Genomic DNA, 16,894 nt, shown 5'->3' with positions numbered 1-16,894 from the left:
TTGCTAATTTCCGTAAATTTTATTCTTTTCGAAGGCTCAATGTTGAATTGTAGAACGTTGATGTACTGTGTGATTTAAAATAATAGTATTTCAATATAGTGTTTCAGATCTAAGCGCATTACACTTTCTACTTATGGAATTAGTTTAAAGATTCAAATCCGAAAGAATTAATTGGTAATACTCGATAACAAGCTGCAATCTGTATTGAAAAATTTTTTAGTTAAAGTACATTCATTTTTCTAAAATTTTAATACTTTTAGAATAATTTGGAATAGTAAAAAATATTTAAGCACTTCATATAACAAAATTGAAGTATAGTACAGCATAATGAATATGTAAATCGAAATAGTTAATGGTCGAAAATGTATAAAAATTAAATACCCGTTCAACGAAAGCGATTGAGGTTCGACGTCGTTTACAGAATTTGTTCATTTAGCAATAAATTAATTTGTCAGAAACCCGTTAGTAGTTTATTGCAGAAATTCATTTTTGAGGAAGTTAAGCATATATTGGCGCCATCTCTACCGAGGACAGCCAAATGTAGTGATTTTCTTGCATAATATTTTGCAACTTGTACAAATTATGCAACCAAGCTATCGATACGATGTACAAAAAATAATCGACCTGACTATGTTTTGACAATCTAATCGGACCTTTTTTTTTGTTTAAAAATGTTCGCATAATCTAGGGGAAACTTCTTCATCCTTTGATAACCAGAGACACTAGGAATTATCGGCAAAGAAGAAAACTGTTATCTTCTAGAAATTCACCATGAGAGTCGACGCCTGTTACATTGGCGCTACGATCGTTCTCACTAGTTTTTAGACTTTATACGATGATCGATAAAATATAAAAGATCGTATATTTTAAAATTAATATAGATATATGAAAAATAGATGTCTAAAAATAGTTGTTTACAAATATGTTTTTTACTTTGTAAAAAGGCAGACTCTATTTACGTTTGTTGAGCTATATCTTTTATTGTTACGTTCATAATACCATTTTTAAACTAAACTCTCGTCGTATACTAGTACAAAGATTAAAAATGCTTTATAGAAAGGACTGAAGGAATAAATCACGGGACGTTTATTTTCTAAAAATACATGTATCATTTCCAAGAACGATCGACTGCGTTTAAGATGTCAGGATCGTAATGTGTTATTCATTCCCTCATAAATAAATACATACGTGTTTATATCCGTATTCTATTCATCAAATATTGAAATATTGCGCAGTATGTGTGTCACTACATTAACATATTTCAAAATGGAGGAATGACCATGGATCTTTAGTAAGAGAAAAACGTTCAGGTATTCTTCTACTTACGAATTCATCAAATTCATCCAGTTCCCAAGATATAGCATCGCGAAACACGCGACAGATTTAAACTCGCATCCGTAAACTTATTTAGAACAGTCCATCGAGGTATTATAAGAGCAAGCTTCATTCAGATTCATTTTCTTCAAGAAGTTGAAGCACGAAGGTAAGTAAGTACGGTCCAAGTGGCGTCCGCAACGGCGAGGTCATTTCCATCACAACGGTCCATTCTCTAGGTTGCAGAAAAGTGACGCGTTCCACTCCAATTCTCCATGATGCGAATCAACCTAGAATGAGAAAAAGAAGCGAAAAGGAAAAACGTCAGAGTGCAAGTTGGACAGCTGGCTCGAGGTGTTTCCCGCGCGGTGGTGCCAACAAGAACAATATCGCCGCTGGGTTTCGGTTAATCGATAAGACAGTTGCCGCCGGCTGTAACTCGTTTCCTTATCATTGGCCTAGTTCGAGGTCAGACTACCGGGGGCGCTGTACGCTTCGTGTTCGCTCCTCCTTCCACCGCCTACGTTCAAGTCGAATTGAACGTTGACTGTCGTCGGACAGGCCTCGTCAACGGAGCGAAAGCCTGGCGTGCACGCGTCGTCGTTACGGAAAATGACGTTCATCGGCCCACGCGACTACTCGGTGTATTGTCCGCGGTCCAAGCACGTCCGCGTTTGACGTGTTATGTGAATCTCCTGCACTTGGGACACGGCTGTTCGTGCTAGCATGAGTATTTCTCAGGAAAGCGCAGCCACAATCGTGTGCAAGGAGATCTTCGACGGCACCTCGCATCCGTCAGACGAAGGTACGTGTAAATTCGCGAATTTACTCGATGAACGTATGCTAGTTTTTACTTTTCCGCTCTTCCTCCTTTGCGCTCTCGATCGATGTAGCACGGGGTGGTTTTCTTCGCTCGCCATCGGCTGTTATTCACACTTCTGACTCCCTTTCACTCTCTCTCTCTCTCTCTCCCTCTCTCTTTCTTTCTATCTCTCTCGCTCTTTCTTTCTCGTTAATCCTTGGAAACGACGGTGATTCGGTAATCACTGATTCGATAGAATATTTACTTCATCCTTTATCTAGTTTCCCGGGACTATCAGCGAATCAGACCATGAAATAGTTAATTAGCTTAACCAAAGATCGAATAACCTACATTAAATATTTATTATCCGTATTAAACGATACGTTGTAGAACAAGAAACGTTGAAAAATTATCGCATAATTGTTCGCAATTTAAACCAACCGACAACAGCTTTGTTTTTCATCAAAATATCAAGATGCGATGTCTTTCTGATACGCTTCGTTTGACTTTTACGAGTACCCGTCCATTCTGCAAACATAAATTTCAAAATGCGCACTTAGATAACAAATTTACGATTTCTTCCCGTTCATTTTTCGATCGTAGAAAGAGCAAAAAGAAACAAAAGCAATAGTTACTTAAAAATGAATTATATGTAAAAAAAGGTCAAATCCATTTGAGAAATAATAAGTGAATAAAGGAGGTAAAAGATCATCACGACGAGATTAAAATGTAAAAGATCATGGATAAAGTGAGAGAAGGTTGAATAGTTTCGGCGGTGAGTTTCCTTGTTTATTTACACCCTGGTAGGACGGGAACACTGAGCTCGTACCCTAGCATGGCGAGGAAAATCAATAGAATCCGCAGTGCGGCGAAAGTTTTGTCATAAGCCTCGAGGACCTCCCCTCTTGCTATCTGTGCTACTGGTTAGTTTACGCAGGGCAAAATCCGCCAAATGGGCGAAATTTATAAGTAGAATTCATTCTGCGACCTTATTTCTGCCGATTATCTACTAAAGTTGCGTGAAATTCTCGTGTGTTGTTACTGTTATGGCTACGAAATTTTAGCCACCGCAAGAAAGACAGATGTGGCGGTTTCCCCTATACCCGGAGCCACCTGTCAAAGACTTCCATGATGGAATTTTTAATCGGCCCTTTTTGTAAAGCTGTCTGTCGATTTGAGTGTCCTAAGAAGATGCAAATCACTCAGGTTGTATAATTGAAGATACATTTTTTCTTTATTCGGCGACTTTGCCTTTAATTGCGTATTTAATATTAGACGTTATCGGCACTTCCGCCGATGCGTACGGCTTCTGATCGTGATTTCACAATTACTAGAATACATTTTTGTGTGAAAGAATCACGAGCGGATGCTCGATGCTAATAAAGATGGAGAAATTAATAGGAATAGGTAACTCTTCCCATCGTCGATGGAAACCAATAATCGAAATCGACGTTTGCTGATGCGAGTCCTTGCTTTTTATAAACATAAATTATTTTTAACGAGAAACAAATAACCGTATCTGTCTATGACGTAACTAATGAGCTGTTTAATAGAGTGGTAGAATTAATGCTAAAAATAATGGATTTATTCTTTCATAAAGAAATACGTGTTTTCGTGTTTATATCGGGCCATGTTGTACGCATTTCATTTGAAGTGTTTCACCAGTAAACACAAGTGTCTGACTCAATGTCAAAATTTACTGAAACAGCGGGAACTCGGATCGACGAATTTTTAGCGTTATCGCTAATTTGTTTGCACTTTGATATGCCAATTACTGCCTTGATAATAGACTTTTATTTTATATGTAGCTACATCGGAACGTATTAATTTTAATATCGTAGGTAAATGTTAATAGAACGTATATACGATGCGTAAACATTTTTGGGATCCCTTTTTTCTAGTGGAATAGTTCCATATTACCACGTGTACTTCCACCTGGCTAACAATCGATGAACGTCGTTACGCTTTACATACGGTGACCCAGAGAACCTTGAAATTACTTGTTTTAACTAAGCTTATTAATACTTTCTTCGTTACTTATCGACGAGCATATTTACAGTATCCGATAGTTTCTAAATTCTATCTTCTGTCAAGGTATAAAAAGCTTTATTCTCATGGAGTTTTGTTGCGTTAACGATACTCGGAAAAATGTAACGACGTTCTCATGGAAACAACGAGCGAAGAATTTCTTTATTTTTCGCTCATCTTCGTTCCCTCGCAAATCCTTGACCTTGTTTGATGTTTTGCTCGACACACGCGTTTCCAGGCAAATTAATGCCCATGCATACCGAAAGAAGCTAACGGTCCACCGCCCTGTTTGTAATCAGCTAATGGTGCACGTATGCTTTTTCAGAGGTACTCGAATATGCGAGGCGCTTGGGAATCGATCCAGAAACAGAACCACACCTCCTGAATTTGGCTCGGGAGGGCCTGATGGCGGCCCTCCCGAAGGGATGGTTACCATGCTTCCATGAAACCAGCGGCGCTTGGTATTACTACCAAGCTTCCACCGGAATCACCACCTGGCAACATCCTCTGGACGCAGTCTACAAGGAGATGGTGGAGCAGGCTAGGGCTGGCAACGCTAAACCTGATAACACCAGGCAAATCAGCGTTGGTACGGATTGCCTCGTGATTACGGCTGAATGGAAAATATAGGATTAACCCTTTGCACTTGGACTGTTATCACTTGGCTGCACTTAGCGTTTAACAGAGTCAAAGACTGATTAACCGATGCATCATCCACTTTTTTATTGGTACACGCATAGTCGATAGAAGGTAGATCGTGAATGATATAGTCGAATCGCACGTTTGTATTTGTCCTATTCTGCGATCGATACATATCGATTTGTAGAACGTATATAATCGATGAGAAGACTGATTACAAATGATACACGATGTAATATTTTTTTATTCTCCGACCACTGCTACTCCAAACGAGGGTAGATTATTTATCGAACCACGTATCTTCGCGTTTTGTACATGTATGTAGATGATGGTATATAAATAAAGTATAATATACGTATCATTGAATTTTAATGGCATGATCATTTTTCTTTGCATCTTATGCCAGACAATGCAGTAAGAAGTTGTCGTGCAAAGGGTTAAACCTGGCACCCGAAGGGACGAAGGTTACCGATCGTTCTCTTATTATTTTGTTCAACATTCGTTTCTGAGTATCGAAATCGACGACTCTGTGGTTTATCGAGACTTTTCGAGTCTGACTTTCAGCGGATAACACAATATTTCGATAATAGAATTTGCATTCATCAGTTCGATATCTTTCGTATTCGAACAACTTATCGGCGCGAATACCAGTAAACAAGATAAGATAATCGTACTTGCTCGAATATCGTATAATCGTTGTTTCCTTATTCTTAATCATCGAAATTGCACGTATGTCCGTGATTTCTTGCGTCGTTAAATCTTTAAATCATTGGAAAAGTAACAGTTGTCTGTGATACGATTACTAAACGGCATATGTTTCAAAGACATGTGTTTTCTACGATTCAATTGCCAAAATCTCGGCAATTATCGTTCTACGCGTCTCCCACTATAGTACTGTACATCGTGTTGTCAACTCGCATTGCCAAACTCCTATATCCAAACGACAAGGACTCGTTTGTCAATCGAAACCCAAGCTGGCTTTTCTTCAACTAGTAAATTTGTATTTTTAGGCTGTTCAGCTTTGGCTTTATCTTTTAATATTCATCTGCAATCACGCATCTCGATTTCTTAATCTCGGCTTGAAGCTCGATCGTCGATCGTATTCGGATACGCGATACTCAAGCGATTCATATCAATTACGTAAAGTGAAGATATTTTCTTGCGTTCGACCTTGAAGCACCGAGTTCGTACAATTACAGACCACTTTGTTTTCTTTTTCAACGACCGCAGATCTCCGACAACGAAATAGTCTCTACTTATTGACTCGAGTTTTTTACGTAACGCCGAGTAGTTTACTGCTAAGTATGTATGTAAGTCAGTATGGCATTCAAGTTTTATGTAACCTTTCGATTCGCGTGCGTGTCATGCGATAGAATCGAAAGATTGACTCGCTTCGTTTATTAATTATTGACGAACACGTGTATTGATTGCGGTAACATTAATCTTATCTTACCCGACTCTTCCGTTGCTTTTATATAAGAAACAAGATTATCATTTGTACAGTGTAAATTAATTCCAACATTCCTTCTTTGTCAAAGTTCATCGCCAAGAGGCTATCTCTCGCGTTGTGACTAAAATGTAACAATTGTTTTCGTATAAAACGAGACACAGTCAGTGAACCGAGGTTAAAAGCTGTTTATTGTAATCGGTTCGGGTACAATAAAGTTATACACGACTGAATTTGTCGCGCGATTTCTCCAACTGGATGGAGCTGCTGTGCGCGTGGACGCGCTGCTAGCTGCATAAAGGACCCTTGAAACTCTTACGTGCCGGTCCTCGGTATACGACATATTCATCAAGGCACTCGCGCGTTGGTGCACTTGCTCGTGCAAGTACGTAATAGTTGCTTGAACGTCGATCCGTCCAATTATCGCGTCCCCGTCCATCGAACGCGAATTGTTCGGTTGGTATTGCGGACACTTCTTACCGGCTGTTGCTCCACAGCTGCTGACACAGTCACGGCTCGAAGGGATGCAAGCCAATTAGCGTTCACATGAAATTATCGTCGTTCTCCTTGTTCGTTTAGTTTCGTTAGGACGAACTCGAATTTTACGAAATTTCTCTTTGACGATGAAACGACGATGATTCGAACCACTGTTTCACGGCGCACGCGATAAACATTTGATGCAATACCGTGCAACGTGTCCCTTTGCTCGAAACATTATCATTCAATTACAGTGTATCGCCCATCCTTAGTCAGAAATGGAAAGCATTGTCTCAAGTTCAACTCGCTGTGGCTTTTGTGGCCTGGAGAGAGCTGCACGGGCGCGAAAAGTCAATATTTGTTGGTAGTCCCTTCCCTTTGATATTCTTCTTTTTTTACACCGGAAACAGTGGAAGATTAAAGGCATGCTAGTCTAAAGGGTGAAGTTTTTAAAATTTTCCCCCATCGTGTATTCTCGATGGTTGTTCACGAAGTAACATGCTCCCTACGCCACAATGAATTCAACAGGAAACAAGATTCGCGATGGATTATTTTCAAATATGATTCTACAACAAAATTCATTGAAAATCAATTTTATCAATAATCTAGAAAAATCGTACTTAGTGACACACAAATGTAAAAATTACGATTGTGCGATGGAAGAATTTTAATGTTTATTTAGATAGAGGATACACACCCTAATGAGATAAATGTCATTGTTCTAGAAAATGTAATTTGAGATTGTAAAACAGGCTCTATATGTACCTAAGTGTGTACTTAGCTCTCGATCGTATCACCTGTTACACAGGTCATCGTATATCGATGTTATAATGTATATGCATGGATCTATTTCTTATTTACTTTGCCTCGTTACGACTGATACGATATTCATTTCCACATACATCTGTTTTGCAAGTGTCAGTCAAAGGCGATGTGACATGTTTTGCATCTACAAAAGTCTCATGAATCGATGTAACAAATCCGACATTGTGTATCCTTTGCTTGGAAAAGATTTATTTTCTTTTGTGATGAAAAAAAGGAGACACGAAATCATTAGAAAAAAAAATTGCGCTTGAAAAATATGCAGAGCATTTTAAACGCGACAACTGTATTTTTCGTTGTTACATAATAGTCGCTTTCGCGCACTTTTGAGCTTTTAAACATATTTTCTTATCCATTTCATCGCTCGTGCCTCTCTACCCTTTTTGGAGTGTAAAAAAAAGAGAGTGAAAGAAAAAGAGAAAACAGACGTTGACTCGCTCGCGAGAGAACGTTGACACTGTCGCCTCTTTTTACTCGAGAGGGTCATCGTAAGCGTGGAAAAGTTTACGCGCGTTTTCTCTGATCTGTGGAACGACTATCGATTCATGCCTCTTTTGAGCTTTTCCCCTCCCAACAACATAGCGAAACAGCGTTAGGAAGCTATATAAAGTGTGTTTTCTGATCGATAGAAGAGGACTCGAAAACAACAGCGAAGGATTTCGAGTCTCACGAGGAAGCAACTCTGCCCAAGGAATCCTCTCCGTCGAAGGAATCTGTAAAACAACCTATCAAAACCATTCCCCCACCTACCAGGATCCCTACGAAGTTGACACCTCTGAAAAAATTGGATAAAATTGATGGTGCAAGGAAGAAGGACGCTATGGGCCAAGACAAACAGCTGTATAAACGAGAAGACTCGAAAATAGATAATCCTCTGGCAACTAACAGAGCCGCCAGGGATTACACCAACCTCAAATTTCAAGATCCGAGGTTCTACGAGTGCCCCAAGCTTCTAGAAACAATCGCATCAACCGCAACCACCAATACGTCCGCGGTTACTACGCCAAAGCAGGAGATAGATTTAAAGGAAGTGCTAAAGAGATCGGAATCTCTTAGTCCGAGGCATGAGAAAGACTGGGAACAGTTGTCCAGCAAATTTAGTTCCGAAGAGAACATTATAGATATCGATAAACTCAGCATCACCACGCTAGCCAGGTCAGAGAAGTCTGAAAAGTTTGATAAGGAGAAACACCCGAGTCAGTTTGGTCAACAAAAGGAACTCACTCTAAGTGGCGGAGGGACTATGTTTCTGAAGAGCAACAGAAGCAGGGACACTACACCTAGTCACGAAGGCGCTAAACTTGATGATTTCAGGACCATGCTGATCCCGGACGAGAGCAGCAACGTCGGTGGAGACAAATTGAAATCGATTCTCAGAGAAAAACAATCCGAGGATGGTAAGAAATTTATATATAGTATTATTATCGTTTTGGTACAGATTATTAAATTTTAACCGGTTCTCGATAGACGACAGACCAGTGGACGAAGAGCGGAAAAGTGTACGCTTCGACATAGAAAAAGAATTGGACATCAAGTTCACCTATTATTCGGAGTCCGAGTCTGAGGAGCAGGATGTTCAGATGCTCGCGATGTTCTCTAACCGAGATACCGATTGGATTCCTTCGTCGCAAAAGACAAATTGCCAAAGATTCAACGAGGAAACCAAAGAGGAGTCCGAAGACAAAATCGACGAGGTTATCAGGAAGAGTTCGTCGTTAGAGAAAATCGAAGGATCGAAGAAAAATGGGAAAGTCGTGGGCAAGAGGTTCGTCGTTCGGAACGTTTCCGAGAACGAGCATCGCAAAAGATTTGTTCCGCAGAACGTTTCCGACAAGGAGCACCGTATGCAGATGACAAGGGATAGTTTATCCGGAGAAAGTTTGTCGAGGGAGAGCAGCCTGGATTACACGTACACCAATAAATTTAACAAAATCAAAAACATCGATCTGGTCTCGAAAAGCGAGACTACTGATTACAGCGACTCCGAAACGCGCCGAAAGAGCAAATCGAAGGTAGATTTCTTACGAAACGAACAGACCGACGACGATGATACCTCGGACGTTCCTAGGGTCTATCGCGAACTCGATCTCGTAGAGAAGCAACGCAACGAGGTTGCTGGGAAACAGGAACAGGGTAGGAACTCGAAAAGCGAAACCGATTACAGTGACATCGACGCGCGCCGGAAGAACAAATCAAAAGTAGATTTTTCGCGAAACGAACAGACCGATGACGATGATACCTCAGACTTTCCTAAGCTTTATCGTGATGCTGGCGGAAAACAGGAGCAGGACAAGAATCTGGAGGAAACGAAACTAAGGTTGAGTCAAGAACACGAAAAGGACATCGAAGCCTTGCAAAAACAGTACAAAGATAAATTAGAGCAAACGAAGAAAGAGTTGGAGGAAAATTTTCTGGAGCAGAAGAAGCAGCTAGAGAAAAACATGAACGACAAGCTGGAGGAATCGAGACGGAAAATGGTTGAAAAGGTATTTTGTAATATTAAACTGCTTCTGTTATTATTTTAGATCTCATCTTGTTATCTTTTATAATCTTTTAAGGAGGAACGGGAGATTCAGAAATTAATTGCCGAAATGGATGAGGCTAAACTGGAGAACTTGAAGAAGGTAAAGGCCGAATTGGAAATCTGCTACGAAAAGGAGAGACAGGAAATTTTGGCGAATCTGAAGACGGAACTCGACGAGAGAAAAGGTGAGCTGCTGGAACTACGGAACCAAGAAATAGGAAAATTGGAGAACGAACACGAACGTGATCTAGACGAGGAGAAACTCGCGAAACTTAGCGAGATCAAACTGACGAAACAACACTCCGCGAGAATTAAAGCTATGAAGAAGGAATTGGACAAGAAGTTTGACGAATTACGCTCTCAGGTACGGGAGCAGCAGAGGGAAAATATTTCGAAAATCACGGAGGAGCACGAGCAACGTCTGGTTGAAATTGTACGCGATTTTAGAATCAACGTGAGTACCTGACGATGTCTGTTATTATAATAAAAAATTTTACTCTTTGTTGTTGCGTGATATGCAACGTTCTCTCCTTGTTTCCGAAGATTTTTATTTTCCTTGTTGAATGTGTTATTAGTCCAATGTCCATTGTTTCTTAAGGATATTAGATTGTGTATATGATGCGAACTATGAATGTTATGCAATGATTAGTTAACCCATTAGGCGCAATTTTTCTGCGAACGCATTAAAGCGACCAATTTACCAGCTACTTTGGTATAAATAAATATGTCATTCGATTTCCCAGATTTACCCACGATTGTATAACACCGTCCAGCTTCGAACACGCCTTATAAGATAGTTTTAAGACAGATTCTTCTAAATTCTTGTTGTATCTTAAAAAATTATACTCGAAGAGCAATAAAGCAGCAGAGCATGCTATTACAAAATTGCACTCTTACATTTATACTTTAACCTAGACACACACGACATGCTGATTACCTGTAATACATGTATGTTAAAAAAAAAAAAAAAAAAAAGAACTACTTCAATTCATTCTTGACACGATGGAAGACGAAGAGCTGAAAGAAAGGTTACATTACGTATTTGCGATTACACGTGACTGGAAAAAATTCGCTGTTGCGGTTTCAGGAGGATCGCACTCGCAAGATGTATAAGCAACATTTGGAGGAGATTCGTGCCGATTTTTCACGCGAAGTAGAAAAAGAAGCGAGGAAACAGACAGGGAGAGCTATTCACCAAGAGAGCATCGAATTCGAGAAAATGCGTTGCGAAAAGCGACTACTGCAAGACAAATATATGGCGTTGAAGGAGAAATATATGAAATTAAAGAAGGAGGTTCGTTTGGCTATCGAGAGGAGGAGCAAAAGGAAGGAGGGATACACCACGGCTTCGGAAACCGAAAGGTCAACGTCAACGAGAACGAGAACCGACAGAACCGAGTCATCGGAACAAAAGTGAGTGGAGTTTAGATTTGTCGCTTCGCTAGTTTTTCTTCCGATCAACCGTGTGTTTTTCCCGTAATACATACATAATTAGATACATACTTGGTGCAATATTCGGTATTTCATTGCAATATTTTAGGATGTCGCGCCATTGTGGCGGCGTTATACAAGAGGAGGGCGCGTGAAATCAGAAAAACGAATTGAATCGCGAAGGGTTGACACGTTGGATCGCGCTCTGAACTACTTGTACGTGCCATGACTTTAACAAATCAGTCGGAAGCACAGTTTTTATCTACGTGTTACGATATTTACTTATATATTTGGATCAAGTGTTCACTATATTAGTATTAAGTTCTTGCACATCCATTCTCCTTGTCACCAGTTCCAGTACCTTCATAGTTAATACCACTTACTATACCTTGACCAAGCACATTTGTTGTATATCTTCTGTATGTTGTATATCTATGAATCAGCATCTTCTGTATCTCGATGATGAAATTCGACGCTCTTTGTAAATAACGAAACCCATCGGTGTTCGTTCAATTATTCACGTAGCGAGATAGAAACTGTGAAGGTACTTCCTCACGTTCATACGATTCGTCCTAATGTCTGGCTATAGGCCTTAAATCGTGCTCGCAGTACTCCACTACGAAACACGCACTCGAGCTCGGCGACGACGAACACTAAAGCGCACGAGACTCAGACGACCATGAACGAGCAGTCGGAAGAATTACACGATCCGAACGAACCGAACGTTCAGAAGGCGAACTCGGGGTTTCAGAAGAGCACAGCTACGTCGAACGCGAAGAACGTGAGATTCCAACCTGATGACACGAGCATCGCCAGCGAGACGAACGCGAACACCACCACCACGAAGAAGAACATCAGCAAGAAAGTAACCAGCACCGCGAAACCCACCGCTACCACCGGAAACAACAATAATAACAATAATAATAACCTCGAGAACCCGGTCGAGAACATTAGGAAACAATTGGAAAAGCTCGAGGATCTCGGTGATCAATTGCCAAGCAACGAAACGGCCTATACATTGCGATATCCTTTCCAAGACAAAGGTAACTCTCTTCAGAAGATTTCCACCTATTTATTATTATTAGTACAATATTCATTTTTTAGCAATCTGAATGTTTCAGAAACGGATAATTAAAAATTCACCGCTTAATCGCTTCCATTTCTGACGCGCGCGAAATATAGATGAGAATTTCTTTTTATCAATCGTTTGTTTCTCTCGATTACTCCCAATACTCCCATGTTTATTTCTGAAATTTGAGAATCGGTTATTATTTGTTTTTTTCCCAGGCATCTATACACTCCACTTTAACTAGCGGCTTGTACTCTATCACCTGCTCGTAAGTGCGTCACCAGATTTTTTATTTTCCTTTTATCGCCACGAGTCGAGTCTGTTCTCGTTGGTTTCCTTCTTTTTTTTCGTTACATCTTTCTTTGCACGCTGCTTTCACCAGCATCGCGCGTGTACGAGCTAGTCGGATGACATCGAAAAGGATTTTGCTCAATTTTTTAGCGCCGGCGAATGCCTCTTCGGAGCTGGAGTTCTTTCGGCACCGAATTCACGTCGAAAGGGATTCAGTGAAGAGGGCACGGGAGGCTCTTCGGCACCAGGAGAACGTATTCCAAGGACGGCAGAGGGCTTGGAAGCAACGTAGCGTCCGAGCAACCCTCGAGCAATTAGTTCAGGTATTATTTTTATACACCTGCGTCTCAATCTGTATTTTCTTAAAAGCTGCGCGTTAAATCCGCACGATGGATTTTAGGAGGAACGCGAGCTCTCGGACATGGAAGTGAACTTGCATCGAACTAAGAGCCTTCTGGGTGAGAAAGTGATTCAATTAAGGCACTTGGAGCAATCTCTGGAGAGAGTGGTTAATGCTAAAACCAACGAAAATGACGCGACTTCGACGAAAAACGAAGAACTGACGTTGAGCGATATGTCTAGCGTGAGCAGTGGTATCAGTTCAACCGACTTGGCAACGGATACGTTTATAGGTAAGTTTCTGTAACAGACCCTCTCTCTTTCTCTCTCTCTCTCTTTCTCTCTATTACGCTATCAGTTATCGTTTCATTGCCTTCCTTTTCTTTGTCACTTTATTAGTTATTTTCACAAATGATTTAAATGATTTTCCTCGAGTCGATCGAAGCGCTGTTTTCGTTTATTTTTTTCCACTCAAGAATTTGTTTTCGATCTTGTGGTCTTGATCCTTCGTACTCAGACAAACCGGATCACTACCAGGAGTCGACGGAAATCATCGCAAGCCTGGAAAACCTAAACTCGGAAATACGTGAGATCTGGGGCGTGCTGAATAAACGCCAGGATACTAATATACCACCGCCGCCGACTTTGATGTATTCTTATTTGCGATGGCTACGTTTCCACCACCTTACAGCCGAATCGAACAATATACAAGGTGAGTATAAATCTTCGTTTGGATAATTTCACGAAGACTTTCTCTTCAAGTTCCGAAATTCTTTCAGGAACATTCGGTACGCCGAATATTCAGTCAAACATCTTGTCTCAGTTAACTGTAACGCAACCACCGACACCCAACACGCAAAACATCATCGCCCAATATGGTCCTAATAGCGGTTTCACTACCAGCGTTTGTACCGTTGAGAAGAACTCTTCGAACCTGATGGAGAGAACGTGGAATCTACGGGATTGGCTGCGACAAACTTGCGTCGAGAGCACAGATCAGCCCAGGTCGAACGACACTCTAAAAAACAGCCCACAGTCCATCGAAAAGTTTGGTTCCAAACGACATACGCTAGGGGATTCGAGTACCCGTTTCGTTGATGTAGATTCTATGTACTTACACGTGTTTCTAAACCAATTCAAGAAAACGTGTTTTCGTTAATCGTTAGAAATCGTTTGGAAGCGAGAGTTTCGATCGATATTCGTCGTTAACACGTTTTGGATCGTGTACCCATCTTGGTCAAGCCTATTATGCTGATTCGAGAACCTCCTTTTTGCTTGTTCCTATCGAGTTCAGTTCGTTTCATCGCTGAATCTACCACAAAGACTGCAATGAAGCGCGGACGTTCACCGAATGCACGCAGGGTCGTCGTCTCGAGCCTCTAACATCAAACGAAATGGATACGAGCTTCGAGACGAGACTACTGACATGCACGTGATCGCGTTACATTTCCAATACGCTCGGTCGCATCGGCGTTCCTTAAAATTTTATCCGGAACAGCAGCCTATAGGACGATGTAATTATTATTTTACCCAAAAATTTTAACCGACACTGTTCGTTTAATAGTAACTTTAACGTTACAGTGGATGACCATGTAAAAACGGAAGACTTTCATAAAGGGAAGCGAATCATCGCGCCGTTCAGCGTGCAAAGCTCGTGAGTCGTTGAGGGAACGAGCCAAATGCGTGAATTTGCGCGAAGCCCAAAGATCAGTACAGGCGCGACGGAGTTCTGTTGTAAATAAGAATTTCTCGATGGCCGTATCGCTCGATACGACCCGCTGGTTCCTTTTTCCCCCGAACAGTCTGTTGAACCTTTATATATTTTCGAGATCGATTTTTCCGTAAATGTAACGAGAATGTATAATATGCGTACCTCCTATATCATATACGTTTACTATAATATACATGTATCGGATATTTCGAATGATTTCAGGTAACGTTCATCGCGTTTGAGACGGATATGCGATCAAACCGATGCGTGATCTTCGTCGTACGAGAAGTGTCGATTCGGGTTTCCTTTTATCAGATCGTATGTGATATCTGAATCAAAATTGTCAACGGAAAGACTTAGCTTTTGTATCGAGTTACTTAATTATCGTGTATGTTGTAAGTCGCATACCATAGTAGACAGGGATTCGTAGACGACTCGAGTTAGTTTATCGACAACTTCTTCGAGCTTCCAACTTGGAGCGCGTACGAAGTTCTCTGCTGCGTTTACCATGATGTCTATCAAACGCCAAAGTTTCATAATTATCGACTTTCTAAACTGACTCACGCGTAAGTACGGTATGTACCGTAAGGTTTCTGGATCGATCGATAATCAGAAGCCACTAATTAACGCTATCGTATCGATTTATTAATTTTAGAGACGTTCGATCGACATTTAACCTTCGACTGCATATGGATCGCAATAATTTTGATCTCATTAGATGTATAGCGTAGAACGACTAAAGTTTCTACACTGTGGAATGTGACAGCATACACCGAAATGTCTGACACGTAACTATACCGTAGAAAACTTTCCGGTAATTTCGCAAGGAACCTTGTTTCAAAGTAGTTATTGCTCGAATGGTTCCTTCTTTCTTGTTATAATCTTATCATTGATATTTCATTCGATATTCTTTTACTTAGCAATCGGCCCTGATATTAATCGATGTTCGTGTATCGTAAGAACAGCGATCGAACAAACTATATAGTTGATTTTGTATCGATTAAAGTTAATGCCAATAGGACATTGAGTCGATATTTGGAATCGTAGGGTCACTTTAAGATGTTTGACACTTTCGTCTGACACGAAGATTTCAAAGAGTAGAGATCATTCATTAGCACCGTCCTTATAAATCATACAAGTATCTTCCCTCGGTGAAAAATATGTATCATCATCGTTTATTGCTTCGGAAGTTGATAAATCGTTAATATATTACGTCCGATGGTTCTACGTTTATTTAATCGGTCAAAAGGTGCTTCGTCTACAGTGCAATAATTTGCGAGTAGTTGATTTTATAACTCGATTGCGTAGTTTTGTTACGTAACTGAATATTATGTCTTTCGCACAATGCGTTTTATACAGATATTATCGATGAATATTTCGTTAATCGTCGCTAAAAATCGGTAAGCGGACGATAAGCGTCCTCGTAACGCGGTCGGGATAATTTTTCCATGAAAACGCTTCGATTCCATATTCCATGATCATAAGCATTTTCTTATGTAATATACAAGAGACAAATGTTGTTTGTAAAGATTAAACGACTTCAAGCAATATAATTTTATTTGGATAATCGAATGCGGCCGCAGCCATTCCGGAGATGGCTCGAAATATAAAGGGTATTGCCAAACTTAATTAACCGGTGTTTATTTCAAAATAAATGGCGCATATTTGAAGAAAAGAAGATAGTTCTGACTTCGCTGCTTTCTTCTTTTCGTTCATCGGTACGCCAGGGATATTACTATATGCAATGTTCAGTAAATTAATTTTGGGATACCTTGTATATTCTGTATTATAGTATATATTTGTATGGACGCAAATATATATGCTATGCAAACCAACACCTTCATCCCTAGCAAATTCCATTACACGCAGCTATTACACGTAAAGAGGTCTCGATTATTTTCCTTTCAAATTAATACGTGAATGTTATACGATATTCGAAGTGTTCAGTTTTACAGCGTTTCTGAAAAATTCCTGCAGGTCCACCGTCATTTTTTCTCCGA

General features: G+C 40.4%; 1 protein-coding gene and 1 long non-coding RNA gene across 10 annotated transcripts in view; one reads left to right on the top strand and one right to left on the bottom strand.

The window, feature by feature from the left end:
- Nucleotides 1–1,068: 1,068 nt before the first annotated feature.
- Nucleotides 1,069–1,440, bottom strand: LOC132906082 (uncharacterized). Its single transcript, XR_009657938.1, has 2 exons — nt 1,327–1,440; nt 1,069–1,246 (listed from the first exon to the last, which is right to left on the bottom strand). It is a non-coding gene; the product is annotated as an uncharacterized LOC132906082 (long non-coding RNA).
- A 325-nt stretch (nt 1,441–1,765) lies between these two features.
- Nucleotides 1,766–16,894, top strand: part of LOC132906073 (uncharacterized protein PF3D7_1120000) — a 53,928-nt gene continuing 38,799 nt past the window's right edge. Inside the window, exons 1-12 of one of the 9 annotated variants that reach the window (XR_009657933.1) lie at nt 1,766–2,119; nt 4,470–4,733; nt 8,159–8,926; nt 8,997–10,015; nt 10,088–10,507; nt 11,141–11,466; nt 12,094–12,527; nt 12,995–13,167; nt 13,245–13,476; nt 13,701–13,895; nt 13,963–14,697; nt 14,765–16,729. Coding sequence is in view for 8 of the 9 variants with exons in the window: in XM_060957933.1 (XP_060813916.1) it covers nt 2,041–2,119; nt 4,470–4,733; nt 8,159–8,926; nt 8,997–10,015; nt 10,088–10,507; nt 11,141–11,466; nt 12,094–12,527; nt 12,995–13,167; nt 13,245–13,476; nt 13,701–13,895; nt 13,963–14,188; nt 14,765–14,771 (4,143 nt within the window). In the remaining variant the exon portion in view is untranslated. Of the gene's footprint in view, nt 2,120–4,469; nt 4,734–8,158; nt 8,927–8,996; nt 10,016–10,087; nt 10,508–11,140; nt 11,467–12,093; nt 12,528–12,605; nt 12,635–12,771; nt 12,822–12,956; nt 13,168–13,244; nt 13,477–13,659; nt 13,896–13,962; nt 14,698–14,764; nt 16,730–16,894 lie in introns of those variants that run through there. The other 8 variants (XM_060957933.1, XM_060957935.1, XM_060957934.1 and 5 more) reach the window with 8 other exon arrangements.

This window comes from Bombus pascuorum, chromosome 4, assembly GCF_905332965.1.
Source record: "Bombus pascuorum chromosome 4, iyBomPasc1.1, whole genome shotgun sequence".
In the NCBI taxonomy this organism is placed as follows: Eukaryota; Metazoa; Arthropoda; class Insecta; order Hymenoptera; family Apidae; genus Bombus; species Bombus pascuorum.
Note: the sequence above shows the minus strand (reverse complement) of the source record. Positions and strands in the feature narration are given on the sequence as shown.